The sequence below is a fragment of the Melospiza melodia genome, chromosome 26 (assembly GCF_035770615.1).
Source record: "Melospiza melodia melodia isolate bMelMel2 chromosome 26, bMelMel2.pri, whole genome shotgun sequence".
Classification (NCBI taxonomy): domain Eukaryota; kingdom Metazoa; phylum Chordata; class Aves; order Passeriformes; family Passerellidae; genus Melospiza; species Melospiza melodia.
This window is the reverse complement of record NC_086219.1, coordinates 6,700,238-6,718,252: the sequence shown is the minus strand read 5'-3', so window position 1 is coordinate 6,718,252 and position 18,015 is coordinate 6,700,238. Positions and strand designations below refer to the sequence as shown.

At 49.9% G+C, this 18,015-nt stretch overlaps 1 protein-coding gene across 1 annotated transcript in view; it reads left to right on the top strand.

The window, feature by feature from the left end:
* The window catches only part of IFFO2 (intermediate filament family orphan 2), a 58,627-nt gene that overhangs the window by 37,669 nt on the left and 2,943 nt on the right, over positions 1–18,015 (top strand). The window contains exons 2-7 of the mRNA XM_063177203.1: positions 1,770–1,830; positions 2,148–2,243; positions 6,226–6,366; positions 8,551–8,693; positions 12,727–12,847; positions 17,199–17,288. Of these exons, the coding sequence (XP_063033273.1) occupies positions 1,770–1,830; positions 2,148–2,243; positions 6,226–6,366; positions 8,551–8,693; positions 12,727–12,847; positions 17,199–17,288 (652 nt within the window). The remainder of the gene's footprint in view (positions 1–1,769; positions 1,831–2,147; positions 2,244–6,225; positions 6,367–8,550; positions 8,694–12,726; positions 12,848–17,198; positions 17,289–18,015) is intronic.

The window sequence follows — 18,015 nt, the reverse complement described above, 5'->3', positions numbered from 1 at the left end:
GAAGACTCTGCTTTGGGTTTGCTGGGCAGGAATCAGGGCTGTAAATCTGCAAAAAGCACCAAGGAAAGAAATGGAGCTGCTGGGCTGCCTGCAGGATGGGGGAGGTTGGTCTGAGCAGGATGGGATGTGTAATTCTGGCAGCTGACCTGCTGGGGAGGAACTCAAATCCCTTCTCCTGCCTTTTGGCAGAGTCAGGGAAAACACAGAGGTGACGTTCTCCAAAAATCCCTGTCTCCCTCCCTCTGCAGAAGGCAGGAATTCAGCAGGAGGGCTGCATGCAGCCAGCATCCCTCCCTCCCTCCTGCCAGGAGTTCAACCCTTGAGAAGCAGCAGATCAATTTTTGCAGTGTCTGCTCCACTCCCATCCACCACTGGCAGCAGAGGCAGGAGGGATGATTGCCCTGGAACAGGAGAAGCAGCTCACTCATTGCCAATATAATTGCCTGCTTTAATTAATTTCACCTTCTTGCCTCTGATATTAGAAAGGCAAAGCTGCTATTTTTATAGCAATGCACATTAATTAGCACAAACCCACCGAGGGCACGGAAATCCGAGCTGCAACGTTTGGTGACAAATGCAAATTGCAGCCTAAATATTTTCCCCTGCTTGGCAGTGAATCCATGCTGGTAAAAAGATGCACAACAAGTCCTGCTGTGTAAGAGCCTGAATGAGAGATGTGGGACTCCAGGTGGAGTCCAGCACTCCAGTCCAAAATGCAGTTTATTGTATCCAAAATGCAGTTTATTGTGTCCAAAATGCAGTTTATTGGATCCACTCAGGATTGAGTCCTGCCAGACTCAAACCATGGCCATGTCTGTGGGTGTGTATCAGCTTTTTTTCCAGAATGTTTCCAGTTAAAATTGTCAGATTTGGGGTTTGCTGTAAAGGGTTTCAGTGCTTGAAAACAGAATTAAAAAACCCCCCAACAATACAATACAATATCAAAATGCAATATAAGATACAATACAATATAAAATACAATACAATATAAAATACAATTATAAAAATAATTGTAGGAGCCCAGAACGATTTGGGTTGGAAGCAGCCTTAAAGTCATTTTATTTCACTCCCTTTCATAGACCAGGCTGCTCAGAGCCCCATAATGACCTCAGCCACTTTAATTAAACAATTTCAGCTCTGTCTCCTTCCCTGGCACCCCCAGCACTTGGGGACTTGTTGGAGTGTTCTCCTGGCAGCTGGAGGGCTGGGACATGGAGATCAGTGAGGATTTGGATACAGAAGGCACAGAAACACATGGACTGCTTGGTCTGAAGTGGGAAATCGTAACATTTTTGATTGACATAACTTCCCTGATTCTTTCTGGACCAAAATCTTCCCACCTCGTTTGCAGCCAAATATCGAATGAACTGAAAGAGGGGAAATTTAGGTTGGAAATGAGGAAGGAATTGTTCCTGTGAGGGTGGGGCTGGCACAGGCTGCCCAGAGGCTGCCCCTGAGTCCCTGGCAGTGTCCAAGGCCAGGCTGGAACACCCTGGGACGGTGGAAGGTGATTTTTGAGGGGTTGGATCCCTGGGATGGGATCTTGGAGCTCCCTCCCAGCCCAAAGCTCCGCTGGAGGAATGCTGGTCCCAGTAAAAGTGGAGACAGCTTTGCTTCCCTCACAGACTCCCTGTTCTGTCTGAGGGAGCCCATCTGCTCTGCATTTCCAGAAACTGTCACATCTCCTCCCACAGCCATCAGAACTTGTCATTCTGAGGGGAAAAGCCGCTTTTCTCTGTAATTAACCCTTTGCACCTCTTGTCTTTCAGATGGGAAGAGGAGCTGACCAGGAGGATGAGCCTGGAATCCATGGTGGAAACCTTGAGAGAGGTGAGGTGTGGGCAGTGTGGGGTGAAAGGTGCAGCTCTCCTCATGCTGCTCAGCATTTTATTTGTCATTTAATTAAAAATTTGCCCTTTGGCTTGAGCAGCTGTGCTGCTGTAGAGGACATGGCTAATGCTGGGAAGCTGGAGCAGGAAATGACAAAGTTTGTCACAAAGTGGGAGGAGGGAGTGGAATTTACAACAGAGGGTAACAATTAAATTCCATTAAAGAATGAAGTTCCATTCTAAGCCCCTTTTTAAGCAGCCTGCTCAGCTGAGTGGGGAGCAGGGCTGGGCTCTCACCCCCGGCTGTTTCCCTTGCAGGAGGCTCAGGAGGCAGAAGCTCTGCAGGAGGAGCTGAACGAGAAGATCGAGAGGCTGAAGGCAGAGCTGGTGGTGTTTAAGGGTCTGATGAGTGATGTAAGTACAGAGGGCCCCTCTGTGGGAGCGTGTCCTGCACATGGCTTCACCCCCAGCCAGGTGATTAGCGAGTGCTGCTGTGTAATTAGCGAGTGCTGCTGTGTAATTAGCGATGGCTGCTGGGATCAATGCATCAGACAGATCCCCCTCCCCTGCTTCCTGTCTGGTCTGTGTGGAGATGCATTAACTGCTGCTTACCATCACCAGGACTCTGCCCTCCCTCCCTCCCTCCCCACAGCTGCTGGGAGAAAAGGGCTGGAAAAGTCCCAGCCTGGGGAGCAGCCCCAGCCCTGGGCAGCTCCAGGAGCTGCTGGCATGGAGACTTTGCCTGGAGCCATGCAGGAACAAATTCTGCTCCAAATCCTGTTCCTAAAGGAACACATTGTATGGAGTCACGGGCTGCTTTGGGTTGGAAGGAGCTTAAAGATCATCCTGTTCCAGCCCTGGCATGGCAGGGACACCTTCCCCTGGCCCAGGCTGCTCCAGGGGCAGCCACAGCTTCCCTGGGCACCTCTGCCAGGGCCTGCCCACCCTCCCAGGGAGGAATAAGTGTTTCCATCTCCCTTAATGAACAATGAAAAGATAGATCCTGGTTTCAGGTATTGGCTTTGCTTCCAGGGCTGGTTCAACCAATTCATCTTTTCAGAGTTCATTAAGGGAGATGGGAAACAGTTATTCCTCCCTGGGAGGGTGGGCAGGCCCAGGCAGCCACAGCTTCCCTGGGCACCTCTGCCAGGGCCTGCCCACCCTCACAGCGAGGAATAAGTGTTTCCATCTCCCTTAATGAACAATGAAAAGATAGATCCTGGTTCAGGTATTTGCTTTGCTTCCAGGGCTGGTTCAACCTCGTGGCTTATTAAAAAAAAAAAAACCAAAAAAACAAAAAAAAGTGTTGTTTTCTCAGGAATTTCCTCATGTCTCATTAGACACTGAGCTCTCTTCAAAGCCACAGGATCTTTTAGGCCCTGAGTGCATAAAATTCTTTTATTTAGAAGTGAGATCATGCAGGTATCTGGAAAGATAAGCCAGGTGAATATTAAAGTGCCTTTCTCAGTAAGTGTGAGGCAGTACTGAAGCCATTTGTGTGAGGAATAAACCCCGCTACGCTGATTTATTCTGTAATTTTTGCACAAACAGCCTTCTCCTGACTTCACAGAAACCTGCAGAACCCGCTCCCAGGTGTCAAATCCATTCTCTCAGGGCCACTAGATCTGCTCATGGGAAATTTGGCAATTAGCTGTGTGTCCTTGTGTGGTTAATCAGGGGTGGCTGTGCTGGGTGTGAGCCTGCAGGGGCTGGGGCCTGGCTCCATTCACCAGGAGCTGCTGCAGGCAAACATCCTCTGGGCCAGGGAAAGTGCTCTGGGCAGGCTCTGAGGGATCTGGGAGCCCAGGGAAAGCACTGGGAGCGCTTCCTCTGAGCCTCACTGGGCAAATATTTAGAATAGAGAAGTGCAAAAATGTTGGCACGTGGCTCTTTCCTTCCTGCAGATAAGGATCAGCAGCTCAGCAAAGTGAGATTGTGTCAGTGTTGAGAGATTTATTTTGCTCTGAGTGTCTGGAAAGCACAAATCTCCAGAGGTGATTCACAGAGGCTGGAGAAGACTGTGTAAAAAATTAATCCAAAAGATCTCAAACTCTAAAGGTGCTTCAAAGGGGCTGGAGAAAACTTGTGTAAAAATTTAAAGCAACAATATCAGACTTTAATGGTGGTTCACAGGGGCTGGAGAAGACTCTATGTAAAAAATTAAACCAAAAAACTCAGACTGTAAAGGTGGTTCACAGGGGCTGGAGAAGACTGTGTAAAAAATTAAATCAAAAAAATCTCAAACTCTAAAGGTGGTTCACAGGGGCTGGAGAAGTAAAAATGTCTAAAAAATTAAACCAAAAACCCTCAAACTCTAAAGGTGCTTCACAGGGGCTGGAGAAGAGTCTGTGTAAAAAATTAAACTAAAAACCTCAAATTCTAAAGGTGCTTCACAAGGGCTGGAGAAGACTATGTAAAAATTAAACAAAAAAAATCTCAAATTCTAAAGGTGATTCACAGGGGCTGGAGAAGTAGAAATGTGTAAAAATTTAAACTAAAAAATCTCAAACTCTAAAGGTGCTTCACAGGGGCTGGAGAAAACTTGTGTAAAAATTTAAACCAAAAAAATCTCAAAATCTAAAGGGCCTGGAGAGGACTCTGTGTCAAAATTTAAAACAACAATATCAGATTTTGAAGGTGGTTCACAGGGCCTGGAGAAGAGTCTGTAATAATTTAAAACTAAAAATGGTGGGGAAAAGCAAATCAAACCAACAAAAAGCCCAAAGTTTTTTTCTTAGAAAGGGGATTTATGTTCAAGAATGGTCTGCAAAGGGTTTTTGCACTTTTGTGTCCCAGGTGGAGGCATTGCTGAGGAGTGGAGCTGTCCAGGACAGCAAGTCTCAGCTAGGATGGAAAATATGCTTTGGGTTTTTTTTAATGTTTCTTCCTTCACAAGGAGCCAGATCGTTTTCTGTCTGAGTGGGAGGATCTCAGAAATTAGAGCTACTACCAGGCAGTGTTTTCACACAGAAATTTTCATGCAGAGCTTTAGCTGGGCTGGGAGCCAGGTCAGTGCCAGTGAGGAGTGTTCTCTGTGCCAAGGTTTTCATGGATCTCTTTGGATCCACTCAGGATTTGCAGTCCCATGCTCTGTGTGCAGTTTGTGTGGAACCTGGATTCTGGTTTTTCAGCAGCTCCTCTGTGCAGGCACAACTTTTGTGTCTGCAAGAGGGGAAGCGTTGCATCCTCACCAGGATTCACATTTCACTCTGCTCTGCTACACAGGGGATGCCCTCCATTTTCAAAGGGTTATTTATGGAATCCCAGAGTGGTTTGGGATGGAAGGGACCTTCAGGACAATCCAGCCTCACCCCCTGGCCTGGGCAGGGTCTCCTTCCACTGTCCCAGGTGCTCCAAGCCCACCTTGAGCATTTCCAGGGCTGGGGCAGCCTCATTTCTCTGGGCATTGCATTGTCCTGCCCTGTTCCTGACCCACTGAGGCTCCCCTTGCCACACTGAGCAGTTTTGGGCTGGGTACAGGTATTTTTTAGGTGGCAAATCCCTCTGAGTTGGAACTTTGTTAGAATCAGGAGTGAGCTTCCTCAGACTGCCCCAATGGGAAATTTATTCCCTGGAACAAAGGTTCTGTGGAAATTCCTTCATGGAATAAAGGCTCTGTGGAAATTCCTTCATGGAACAAAGGCTCTGTGGAAATTCCTCCATGGAATAAAGGCTCTGTGGAAATTCCTTCATGGAATAAAAGCCCTCTGGAAATTCCTCCATGGAATAAAGGCTCTGTGGAAATTCCTCCATGGAACAAAGGTTCTGTGGAAATTCCTCCATGGAACAAAGGTTCTGTGGAAATTCCTTCATGGAATAAAGGTTCTATGTAAATTCCTCCATGGAACAAAGGTTCTGTGGAAATTCCTTCATGGAATAAAGGCTCTGTGGAAATTCCTTCATGGAACAAAGGTTCTGTGGAAATTCCTTCATGGAATAAAAGCCCTCTAGAAATTCCTCCATGGAATTAAGGCTCTGTGGAAATTCCTTCATGGAATAAAGGCTCTGTGGAAATTCCTTCATGGAATAAAAGCCCTCTGGAAATTCCTTCATGGAACAAAGGTTCTGTGTAAATTCCTCCATGGAATAAAAGCTCTGTGGAAATTCCTCCATGGAACAAAGGCTCTGTGGAGATTCCTCCATGGAATAAAGGCTCTGGAAATTCCTCCATGGAATAGAGGCTCTCTGGAAAGGTTTCCTGTCTGTTCCTTGCTGGGGTTCTGTTCTGGAGGCCACCTCTGTGGTGGTGGCAGGAGAAAGGGAGAGTTCTGTCCCTGCTCTGTGCCCCAGAGCAGGGTGTGACGTTTAGCACTGGGGTTCCAGAGATACTGTGGGGTATCTCCTCTTGCCTGAACTGTCTAATAATAGAAGATAATCCCTGCTGTCCTTCCTGCAGCCCATGACAGACCTGGACACAAAGATCCAAGAAAAGGCCATGAAGGTGGACATGGACATCTGCCGCCGAATCGATATCACGGCCAAGCTGTGCGATGTCGCGCAGCAGCGCAACTCGGAAGACGTTTCCAAGATTTTCCAGGTGATTAGGCCCTGAATTTCCCACAGGGCAGGGCAGGAGGGAGCAGTGCTGAGCAGTGTGGTCCAGCTCATTTGCCTTTTCTTGAACTCTCTCTCTCTCTGTGGCTGTGTTTCCCCCGCTGGCTGTCAGGGTAGCTCTGCTGCAGCACCAGGAGCACAAAGTGCAGAGAGTTGAACATAAAAAGGAGTCTCAGGGTGATCTTTAAGCTGTGCTGTGAGCCTGATGTTAGTCTGTACTGAATGCAGGGGAAAAAAAGCAGTGTTACAGGTTTAGGTTTGTGTAATTCCTCCCTCCCATTTGTTCCCTTCACAAGTGACAGGTTTTAAGCTCACGGAATTGTCATCTGCATGTTCTTATTTCTGGCTCAAGCTCTGTGGCCAGAAATAACATTTGTGTGATGGTGAGCTCTGGCTGCTCCAGTTGCTTTCCTTGGAGCTCCTTGGGGCTCAAAGGAAAGTCCTTTAATTTGCTCCCAAAGGAGCAGTGACAGCTCTGCTGGATCAGGGCTGTCACTCCCAGTGCAGCTGGTCTTGTCACAACTGCAGTTCCAGCTCTGACTAACCCACCTTCCTTCTGCTTCCATCTCAATGTGTCTTGCTCAGGCTTGCAGTAAATCTGATGCTTTTTCTGTGTGCAGTGATAGCACACAGTGTGCCAAGTGCTGTCAGAAACACTGTAAAAGATCCTTGTGGACTCTGCTGGTGAAGCTGTGAAATGTTTGATGGTTTTTTCCCCTTGTGTTCCCCAAAAGACTCAAACCTCCTCAGAGGAGAATTATTTCTCTGGCAAGTTGAGCCACTGTATGGTGCCAGTGCCTCTTTCTTGTCTCTGAGGGGAATTGCTGAGTCTTTGTGCTCAGAGGTGAGTGCAGAGCACACTCCTGCTCAGGCCTGCAGGGGTTAAAATGACCAGGAGAACAAGGCCAGCAAGGGATAGTCTGTGTGCCAAGGAGAGGGAAAACTGCTGTAGGGTGGGAGTGGATTGTGTGTTTGAGGTTCTGGCACCAGCTGTGCATCCTGTGTGTTCCCATCCCTCTGGGATCCTCTGGGATCATCCTGTGTGTTCCCATTTCTCTGGGATCATCCTGTGTGTTCCCAGCCCTCTGGGATCCTCTGGGATTGGGGATCATTCTGTGTGTTCCCAACCCTCTGGGATCCTCTGGGATTATTCTGTGTGTTCCCATCCCTTTGGGATCCTCTGGGATCATCCTGTGTGTTCCCTCTGTGCCCCTTGCAGGGCTGTCCCTCGAGTTCCCTGAATTTCATTTCTTGGGGGCTCTCCAGGCTTTTCCATGGCTCAGCCAACCCTTCTTGTGTGCTGAGGATCCTCAATCTGCTGCTGCTGCTGCTGGGGTGGGAAATTCATTCCCTGGGACAAAGGGTTCTCTGGGAATTCCTCTGTGGAAGTTCCTCCCTGGAGTAGAGGCTCTCTGGGAATTCCTCTCTGGGAATTCCTCCATGGAATAAAAGCTCTGTGGAAATTCCTCTGTGGGAGTTCCTCCCTGGAATGGAGGCTCTCTGGGAATTCCTCCATGGAATAAAAGCTCTGTGGAAATTCCTCTGTGGGAGTTCCTCCCTGGAATAGAGGCTCTCTGGAAATTCCTCTCTGGAAATTCCTCCATGGAATAAAGGCTCTATGGAAATTCCTCCCTGGAAATTCCTGTCTGGAAGTTCCTCCCTGGAATTAAGGCTCTCTGGGAGTTCCCCTCTGGAATTAAGGCTCTCTGGGTGTTCCCCTCTGGAATTAAGGCTCTCTGGGTGTTCCTCTTTGGAATTAAGGCTCTCTGAGAGGTTTCCTGTCTGTTCCTTGCTGGGGTTCTGCTCTGGAGGCCACCCCTGTGGCGGCGGCAGGAGAGGGAGAGTTCTCTGTCCCTGCTCTGTTCCCCGGGCGCTGCTGCCCCTCGTGCTTTGCCCTGGCTCATCCCAGCCTCTCCCTGGCTGCCCCCAGGCTGTGCATGGCCCCTGGCAGGTGCCAGCAGGTGCCAGGCTGGCTCAGTGCCACCCCCAGAGCTCTGGCAGCCCCCACAGCTCGCTTTGCTCTTTCAGCCGCTTCCTGTGCTCCGCGCGCGCTGCTCGGGCCGGGCAGGGGTTCAGCCCCACCCCAGGCTCAGCCCTCACCCCTCTGCTCCCCCTGCACCCCGATTCCCTCCCCAGCCCCGCAGTCAGTGCTGTCTGTGCCCCCCAGGTGGCTTCCAAGAAGAAGGAGAGGAAGCTGCCGTCGGACGAGGAGCTGTCGGAGCAGGACGCCGATAACGGGCGCTTCTCGGATGACGAGGTCAGCTGCTCCCTCAACATCACGGATGAGATGAAGAGGATGTTCAACCAGCTGTGAGTACCCCCGAGAGCTGCTCCTGGCAGCAGCCTGAGCCTGCAATCTCTGAGCTGGCAGCACGGAGGTTTTGGGGAAGCTCAAATGAAATGATCGGATTTCTGCTCCTCCCTCGAGCGGGAGGAACTACGGAGATATAAAAAAATGCAAATTGGTTTTGCTGATCTGCAAAAATTGCAACAAAATTTTTGTTGCAAAAATCGCAACAAAAAAGAGTCAAAACCAGGAGTCTGTTCTGCATCTTGGGCTGAATAATTGGTTTCTGGAGTTGCTGCTGCTTGGCTGGGTAGCATTTGAACTGAAAGCTCAGCTTGGGGTGGTACAAACCTCTCAGGTTTTTTGGGAGGTTTTTCAGTTGGGCTGCAGGCAAAAGGGAGTGGTGGATGTGTCTGAAAGATCAGTGGACAACAATTTATAGATGTCAGGAATGTTGGTGCTGTCAGCTGTTGCTGCAAAGTCCAGTCTCCCACACTGGAGTTTATTTTGCCTAAGAAGAACTGGAGTTTATTTTACTTAAAGCTTTACCCCTGAACTAAATATTTTTGCCTGAAGCTTTACCCCAAACCACATTCCTCCCAGGAAGGAGGTTTGGAGCAGCCCAGGAGGGACTCTCAGCACGTGGTGCTGTCTGAGCAGTTCAGGGAGGTGGCTGGAGGTTTGCTTTGTGTCCCCTTCTCCCATCAGGGCCAGGGTAGGGACCCCCAAACCCCCCAAAATATCCCCTAACCCCACCCTAGAACTCCCAAACCTCCTGGAAGCCTCAAAATGCAGGTGGGGACCCCCAAAATACTCCTCAAATACTCCCAAATATCCCCAGATTCCATCCTGGGAGCCTGAAAATGCAGGTGGGGACCCCCAAAATACTCCTCAAATACCTCCAAAGCCCGGCCTGAGATCTCCTGGGACCCCCAAAAGTCCCCAAAATACTTCTCAAACGTCCACAAATGTTCCAAAATTCCACCCTGGAAGCCTCAAAATGCGGGTGGGGACCCCCAAAATACTCCTCAAATACTCCCAAATACTCCCAAATATCCCCAAATTCCATCCTGGGAGCCTCAAAATGCAGGTGGGGACCCCCCCAAACCCTCCCAAAATACTCCTCAAATCCCGTCAAATACCCCCAAATATTTCTTAATTCCATCTTGGGAGCCTCAAAATGCATATGGGGACCCCCAAAATACTCCTCAAATACTCCCAAATACTCCCAAATATCCCCAAATTCCATCCTGGGAGCCTCAAAATGCATGTGGGGACCCCCAAAACCCCCCAAAATACTCCTCAAATACCCCCAAATATCCCCTAACCCCAGCCTGAGATCTCCTGGGACCCCCAAAAGTCCCCAAAATCCTTCTCAAACATCCACAAATGTTCCAAAATTCCACCCTGGAAGCCTCAAAATGAGGTGGGGACCCCCAACCCCCCCCAAAATACTCCTCAAATCCCTTCAAATACCCTCAAATATTCCTAAATTCCACCTTGGGAGCCTCAAAATGCGGGTGGGGACCCCCAAATCCCCCCAAAATACTCCTAAAACACCCCAAAATATCCACAAATATCCCCTAACCCCAGCCTGAGATCTTCTGGGACCCCCCAAAATCCTTCTCAAACACCCCCAAATATCCCCAAATTCCACTCTGGGGGCCTCAAAATGCAGGTGGGGACCCCCAAAATACCCCTAAAACACCCCAAAATATCCACATATCAAACCCTGAGACCCCCAAACCTCCAGGGAACCTCAAAACGCAGGTGAGGACCCCCAGAACCCCTCAAAACACTCCTAAAACACCCCAAAATATCCACAAATACAGCCTGGTGAGGCTTTTTGGAGTTCTGGTTCAGGGGAGCATTTCCTCCTTTCTGCCTGAATCCCGTGTGTGTGAGGGATGGGTTTTGCCAAAGCTCTGATGATTCCCCTTGTCTGGGCTCCTTTTAGGGTTAGGGTTGGTGTTAGGGTAATAATCAGTGTCATAAATACAGAATTTTGACTTTTCCACTGCTAAATTCAGTGTGACAGCAGGCAGTGTGTGGATTTTTTTTCAAAAAGCAAGAAGTTAAATGTACCTGCCAGGTTGGTCATGCATTTAAGTTTTAATTTTGTTCCCAAACTTGCCCTGTGACACCCAGTTGGTTTTGGTCCTGCTAATGAAATTCTTGTGTCCATGTCCTGTTACCTGTGGCACAAAGTGCTACAGGAGCCGTGTTCTGTCAAGCTGGGGTGAAAATGTTGGTGGGGATGGGCCTGGGGTCTTTGTGAAGCAGAAAATAATAGCTTAGAAATAAATAGAGGAGCTGGTATCATTAACAGAAACAAACCAAGTTGCCTTTTAGCTGTAATGAACTGAATTTTTAACAATAAGTAGCACAAAATCAGAACTGCAGTGGATTTTGTGTGAGGTCAGCTCAGGAGCCTTTGTGCTCTCTGACCAGGACAGATCCTGGAAAAAGAGAACAATTTGAAGAGGTGGAATGGCAAAAAGCACAATCAGGAGTGTCCAAGTGTTTAAAATGACATTTTTACAGTGCTGCTGATCCAGACAAACCTCCTGGCCCTTGGGACAGCGCCAGGCTCCTTCCTGAGATGTTATCAGCTCAGAGGAAGTGAGCTAAAGCCATAAAAATGCATCAGCCTGGAATCCAGGCTGCTCAGGGAGGAATTCCAGCTCTTGGTCAGGGCTCCTTAACCCCCATGGGGAGCAGCTACTGCTGTGTGCTCTGTCTGCAGCTTTCTTTTATTGCACAGGGTTAGAGATGAGGAGCTGCTGCTGTGTGCTCTGTCTGCAGCTTTCCTTCATTGCACAGGGTTAGAGATGAGGAGCAGCTGCTGCTGTGTGCTCTGCAGCTTTCCTTCATTACACAGGGTTAGAGATGAGGAGCAGCTGCTGCTGTGTGCTCTGCAGCTTTCCTTCATTGCACAAGGTTAGGGCAGAGAAGGGTGTGAAAGGCCACTCCTGCCCTGTGCTCTGCCCTCAGTGCCTGCAGCAGTGTCTGTGCTGCTCTGCACATCTCAGGGGCTCAGCCTTTTCATCCTTGTTCCTTCCACCTCTTGTTCCTTCCAGCTTTTGTTCCTTCCATCCCTGGTTCCTTCCAGCCTTGGTTCCTTTCAACTTTTGTTCCTTCCTGCTCTTGTTCCTTCCAGCCTTGGTGGTTCCTTCCATCCCATCCCTGGTTCCTTCCAGCCCTGCTTCCTTCAGCTTTTGTTCCTTCCATCCCTTGTTTCTTCCATCCCTTGTTTCTTCCATCCCTTGTTTCTTCCATCCCTGATTCATTCAATCCCTTGTTCTTCCTTCAGCCCTGGTTTCTTCCATCCCTTGTTTCTTCTATCTCTTGTTTCTTCCATCCCTGATTCATTCAATCCCTTGTTCTTCCTTCAGCCCTTGTTTCTTCTATCCCTTGTTCCTTCCATCCCTTGTTCCTTCCATCCCTTGTTCCTTCCATCCCTTGTTCCATCCACCCCTTGTTCCATCCACCCCTTGTTCCATCCATCCCTTGTTCCTTCCATCCCTTGTTCCATCCATCCCTTGTTCCATCCATCCCTTGTTCCATCCATCCCTTGTTCCATCCACCCCTTGTTCCTTCCATCCCTGATTCCTTCCATCCCTTGTTCCTTCAGCCCTGGTTCCTTCCAGCCCTGCTGTGTTCCAAGGCTGCAGGGGAGCCCTTGGCTGAGCTCCCCCGTGAAATCCTTGTGGCTTCTGAGCCCTGTGACACCCCCTGAGCTGTGTTTGGGCTCCTTTCCTTTGGAGGACAGAACAGCTCCAGACATTTCTGTGCTTTTGCAGGCAGGGGAGGCTCCTGTGCAGCTCCAGCCGCAGGGCAGAGCCAGGCTGGTGCTCCAACAAGGAGCTTTTATTGAGCCCTGCGGTGGCAGGGAGCCCAGCAGAGAGGCCCTGGCAGTGCCACAGGCTGTTGGTAAAAGCTGTGAGGATTTCCAGGCTGCATTGTGCCCCATTCAGCTCTCATAGCCCATTTTCTAGACAATTAATTAGAGGACTGAGGCAGTGGGGCTGCAGTGATGGCTCTTTGTTCTCCCAGCCGCGAGACCTTTGATTTCGACGACGACTGTGACAGTTTAACGTGGGAGGAGAACGAGGAGACGCTGCTGCTCTGGGAGGACTTCACCAACTGCAACCCCTCCATCGACCTCCAAGGAGAGGTGAGTTCATCCTCGTTGTTTTCTCCAACTCTTCCCTGCACAAACTCCCCCTCAGCCACTCCTTTACACCATTTGAGCCTGTGGGTGTTGCACTGGTGAGCTAGTTTGCCACACAGACTGACTTTGATTTTAAAGTCCTCTTAGTGCTTCCTCTCTGTGGTTGATTTGCAATCTGTGCAATCACTTTATTGGCCAAACTTTACTTCCTTGGCTCCTTCAGAGTGAGTGTTTAAAATCCTGAGTGAGAGGTGAAGGATCCAAGGTGTCTGTTCCAGGCCCAGCAGGGAATTTGTCACCCTTCAGAGCTTTCTCTAAAGTTCTGGGATGACAGGAGGGAGGTTTAGATTTGATTTTAGGGAAAAATCCTTCCCTAAAGGAATAGGGTGGAGGGTGTGAGAGGCTCTGCACAGGGTGCCCAGAGAAGCTGTGGCTGATCCATCACTGGCAGTGCCCAAGGCCAGGCTGGATGGGCTTGGGAGCAGTCTGGGACAGTGGAAGGTGTCCCTGCCCATTGATGGGGTGGAATTAGGTGAACTTTAAGTTCCTTCCAGCCCAAACCAGTCTGAGATTCTGTGATTTTCCACAGCCCCTCACTTTCTATCTGAATTATCATTCACACTTGGTTATGATAACATGTGCAGGGCATGGGGTTGCACAGCTGTTCCTGTGGGGAGCTGAGCAACCTCAGCGTGGTCTGGGGAGGTGTTGAGAGGTGTAAATCCCATCCCAGACACAGAACCTGTGGTGGCAGGGCCATAAAAAACCCCAGGGATCCTCTGGACCTGTGAAATCTTGGGGCTTCCCTCTGCCCAGCCAGTGGGGATCTGCTGGCAGTGCTGGATAATGAACAGCTTCCTTTTAATCCTGAAATCCCAGGGAAAGGCAGCTAATCCAGGCACTGCAGAGCCTCCTGAAACCGGCCTGGAGAGGGCTGGGAATGGCTGGGGATGGTTAGGAATGACAGGAAATGGCTGGGAATGGGCTGGGGATGGTTGGGAATGGGCTGGGGATGGGATGAGAATGACAGGGGATGTCTGAGAAGGGGCTGGGAATGGACTGGGGATGGGCTGGGAATGGACTGGGACTGGCAGGGAACAGTCTGGGAGTAGCTGGGAAGGGATGGGAATGGGGCTGGGAGTGGCAGGGAATGGGGCTGGGAGTAGCTGGGAATGATGGAATGGTTGGGGATGGCCGAGAGCAGGCTGGGAATGGACTGGGAATGGCTGGAGATGGGGCTGGGGATGGGGCTGGGAATAGCTGGGAATGAGGGAATGGCAGGGAACAGCCTGGGAATGATGGAATGGCAGGGAACAGCCTGGCAATGGGTTGGGAATTGCTGGAACTGGCCTGGGAACGGGGCTGGGGATGGCTGGGAATGGCTGGGGATGGGGTTGGGAATAGCTGGGAATGATGGAATGGCAGCGAACAGGCTGGGAATGGGCTGGGAACAGGCTGGGAATAGGTTGGGAACAGGCTGGGAATGGGTTGGGAATTGCTGGAACTGGCCTGGGAACGGGGCTGGGGATGGCTGGGAATGGGGCTGGGAATAGCTGGGAATGAGGGAATGGCAGGGAGTGGCTGTCACTGCATCCTGAGCAGCACAGGGCCGGGGATGGGAGATGATCCCTCCCAGGCAGGGAAGATGCTGAGGCAGCAGCCTGGGGATGTCTGGCTGTGTTCCTGTTCCACCTCCTGCTCCTGGATCATCCATCCAGAGCTCAGGGAGCCTCTGGGGATTACTGGGAACTGCTGGGGCTGCAGAAACCACGGGGATAACAGGGACAGAGAGTGGCACAGGGATAACAGGGACAGAGAGTGGCACAGGGATAACAGGGACAGGAGAGTGGCACAGGGATAACAGAGTGGCACAGGGATAACAGGGACAGGAGAGTGGCACAGGGATAACAGAGTGGCACAGGGATAACAGGGACAGGAGAGTGGCACAGGGATAACAGAGTGGCACAGGGATAGCAGGGACAGGAGAGTGGCACAGGGATAACAGAGAGTGGCACAGGGATAACAGAGAGTGGCACAGGGATAACAGAGAGTGGCACAGGGATAACAAGGACAGAGAGTGGCACAGGGATAACAGAGTGGCACAGGGGTAACAGGAGCAGAATGGCACAGGGATAACAGGGACAGGAGAGTGACACAGGGATAACAGAGAGTGACACAGGGGTAACAGGAGCAGAATGGCACAGGGATAATGGCTGGACAGTGGCACAGGGATAACAGGGGCACAGTGTGGCACAGGGATAACAGAGAGTGGCACAGGGATAACAGGAGTACAGAGTGGCACAGGATAACAGAGTAGCACAAGGATAACAGAGTGGCACAGGGATAACAGGAGCAGGAGAGTGGCACAGGGATAACAGGGACAGAGAGTGGCACAGGAATAACAGAGAGTGGCACAGGGATAATGGGAACACAGAGTGGCACAGGGCTAACAGGAGCAGAATGGCACAGGGATAATGGCTGGACAGTAGCACAGGGATAACAGGAGCACAGAGTGGCACAGGGATAACAGGGGCACAGCGTGGCACAGGATAACAGAGTGGCACAGGGATAACAGGGACAGAGAGTGGCACAGGGGTAACAGAGAGTGGCACAGGGATAACAGGAGCAGAATGGCACAGGGATAATGGCTGGACAGTGGCACAGGTATAACAGGGGCACAGAGTAGTGGCACAGGGATAACAGAGTGGCACAGGATAACAGAGTGGCACAGGGATAACAGGGACAGAGAGTGGCACAGGGATAACAGGGACAGAGTGGCACAGGGATAACAGAGTGGCACCATAGGGATAACAGAGTGGCACAGGGATAGCAGGAGCAGCAGAATGGCAGCGATAACGAGCAGAGGGAGGGTGGCAGGGTGCTAACGAGCAGCCTCGTGCAGGAATTAATGACAGCTGATTTGCATAGCCGGGCGTGCCTGCCTAAGCGCTGCGATAGCGCCGAGCCCGGGCCCCGCGCGGGGGAAACTCTAAAGATTTTAAGAAGCTTAAATCCTTCTAAATGAAAATTATACAAGGAAAGGGTAGATTTGGCTTGTAGATGGAGGTTCAGAATAAAGGCTGCTCCGGCTGTGCCTGCTCTTTAACATGTGCTTTACATGCCTGAATCTTCCTTCCGTGGGTTTTATTCCTTTCAAGTTCTTACACGCTGCCCTCACCACCTTCTTTTATGACCTTCCTCCTTAAAGCTCTTCTGCATATAAAAGGATCAGAGGGATGATTCTTGTAACTCCAGGCTGGCTAGCCTGGTGTGGGTACCAGCAATGAGCTCTGTAAATCTGCCACAGATGTGGCCAGAGCATGGAAACCCCTGTAACACTCATTGCTGCAGTTGTGCTAAATTGGGGATCGTTTTTTAATGGAAAACTGAGGTGGTTGGAGGCTTGAAAGAGGGAACAGTGACATTGTGGTGCCTTTTTGGGCAGCACCAAGCAGCTCTGTGTGTTTGGGAGCCCAGGCTGTGCTGTCAGTCCAAAGGAGGAGCTTTCCTGTGGGACAGCATCTGTTCCTGCTTTATCCAGCAGTGCAGGAATTCCAGTGGGAATCTCTGTGTGCACTGGAGAGTGATGATATGGACCTGGAAAACGAGAATTCCAGTGCAAAGCTGGGAGTAACAGCGTGGTCAATGCAGGGAAAATTAAAAGTTTCATGGCTGGAAAGCAAATCCAGTCTGTCCAAGTGAGATCAGGCTGTGAAAGGCTCAGGAAAATCCAGGGGGTTGGTGCTTTGGAATGCAGCAGGTGCATGGGTTTAATTGCTGGAGCCTTGATCAGACCTTGCCTTTGTGTGTCCAGAGCTGTGCTCATGGCACAGAAATGTGTTTTCCTGGTATTCCAGACTGAAGAATATTCCTAGTCTGTGAAAACAGTGTCTTTAAAAGATCAGTGCAGGAAGGAACATAATAAACCTGCATTTCCAAAGAGGTTAAATAAAATCTCCAGTTCTCTCCTGAATGCCTTTATTTCCTTGCTGATTTTTTGTGTCCTCCTCTCCCCTGCAGGAAGAAAACCTGGGAAACTTGAGAATTCCTTTATTCCTGAATTATTCCTTTATTTCCTTGCTGATTTTTGTGTCTTCCTCTCCCCTGCAGGAAGGAAACTTGAGAATTCCTTTATTCCTGAATTATTCCTTTATTTCCTTGCTGATTTTTGTGTCTTCCTCTCCCCTGCAGGAAGGAAACTTGAGAATTCCTTTATTCCTGAATTATTCCTTTATTTCCTTGCTGATTTTTGTGTCCTTCTCTCCCCTGCAGGAAGAAAACCTGGGAAACTTGAGAATTCCTGAATTCCTTTATTTCCTTGCTGATTTTTTTTGTGTCCTCCTCTCCCCTGCAGGAAGAAAACCTGGGAAACTTGATCCACGAGACAGAGTCTTTCTTCAAAACGAGAGACAAGGAATACCAGGAGACAATAGGGCAGATAGAGGTGAGGGAGCTGTTCCTGGTGGATGGACACAGCACAGAGCTGTCCCAGAGGGAAGCAGGGACGTCCATACATCCAGCAATGCAAAGGCATTTCCCTCTGGCTTGCCCTGGGGATTTTTCTAAATGCCATTCTCTGGGTTATTTTTGCTCCGTGCTTCAGCACTGAGCGTAAATCTGAGGCTGGTGGAGAGAGAACCTGCAGAACAAAGGGAATAAAACACATTATTTTTCTTTTTACTCCTTTGTTCTGCATATCCACCCTCACTCTGGGAAATGCTTCCCCTGATGTGGCCTCACAGGTGGCCAGAAACAGCAGCTGGAGCTTCTCAAAATCTCTGTCCTGCCTGGAGCTGCTTTCATTAATTGCCTGTTGACAAACAAAGTGCAGGAAAAGCCCTCCAGGGTGATATATGTTTTTTTTTTTGAGCTAGTCTTATAAGCTCTTGGAGATTTATATTACACTTAAGATAGTTCAGCTACTTTAAAAGCAATAAAATCAGCAGGATGGCTTTTGTGGTAGTGTTAGAAACAGAAAATTTTTAATAAAAAGCCAGACCAGGGCTGTTCAGAGCCAGCGTGGAGCTGTGATTGCCCTTCCTGGGCTCATGGGTGCATTGGCAGCCAGGAGCAGTGAGTGAAATGGGCACTGTGGGGTGTGTGGGTGGGCTCTGGGCAGCTGAGGCAGTATGAGGAGTGCAGGAAGACAGGAAAAGTGGGATTGCTCCTGC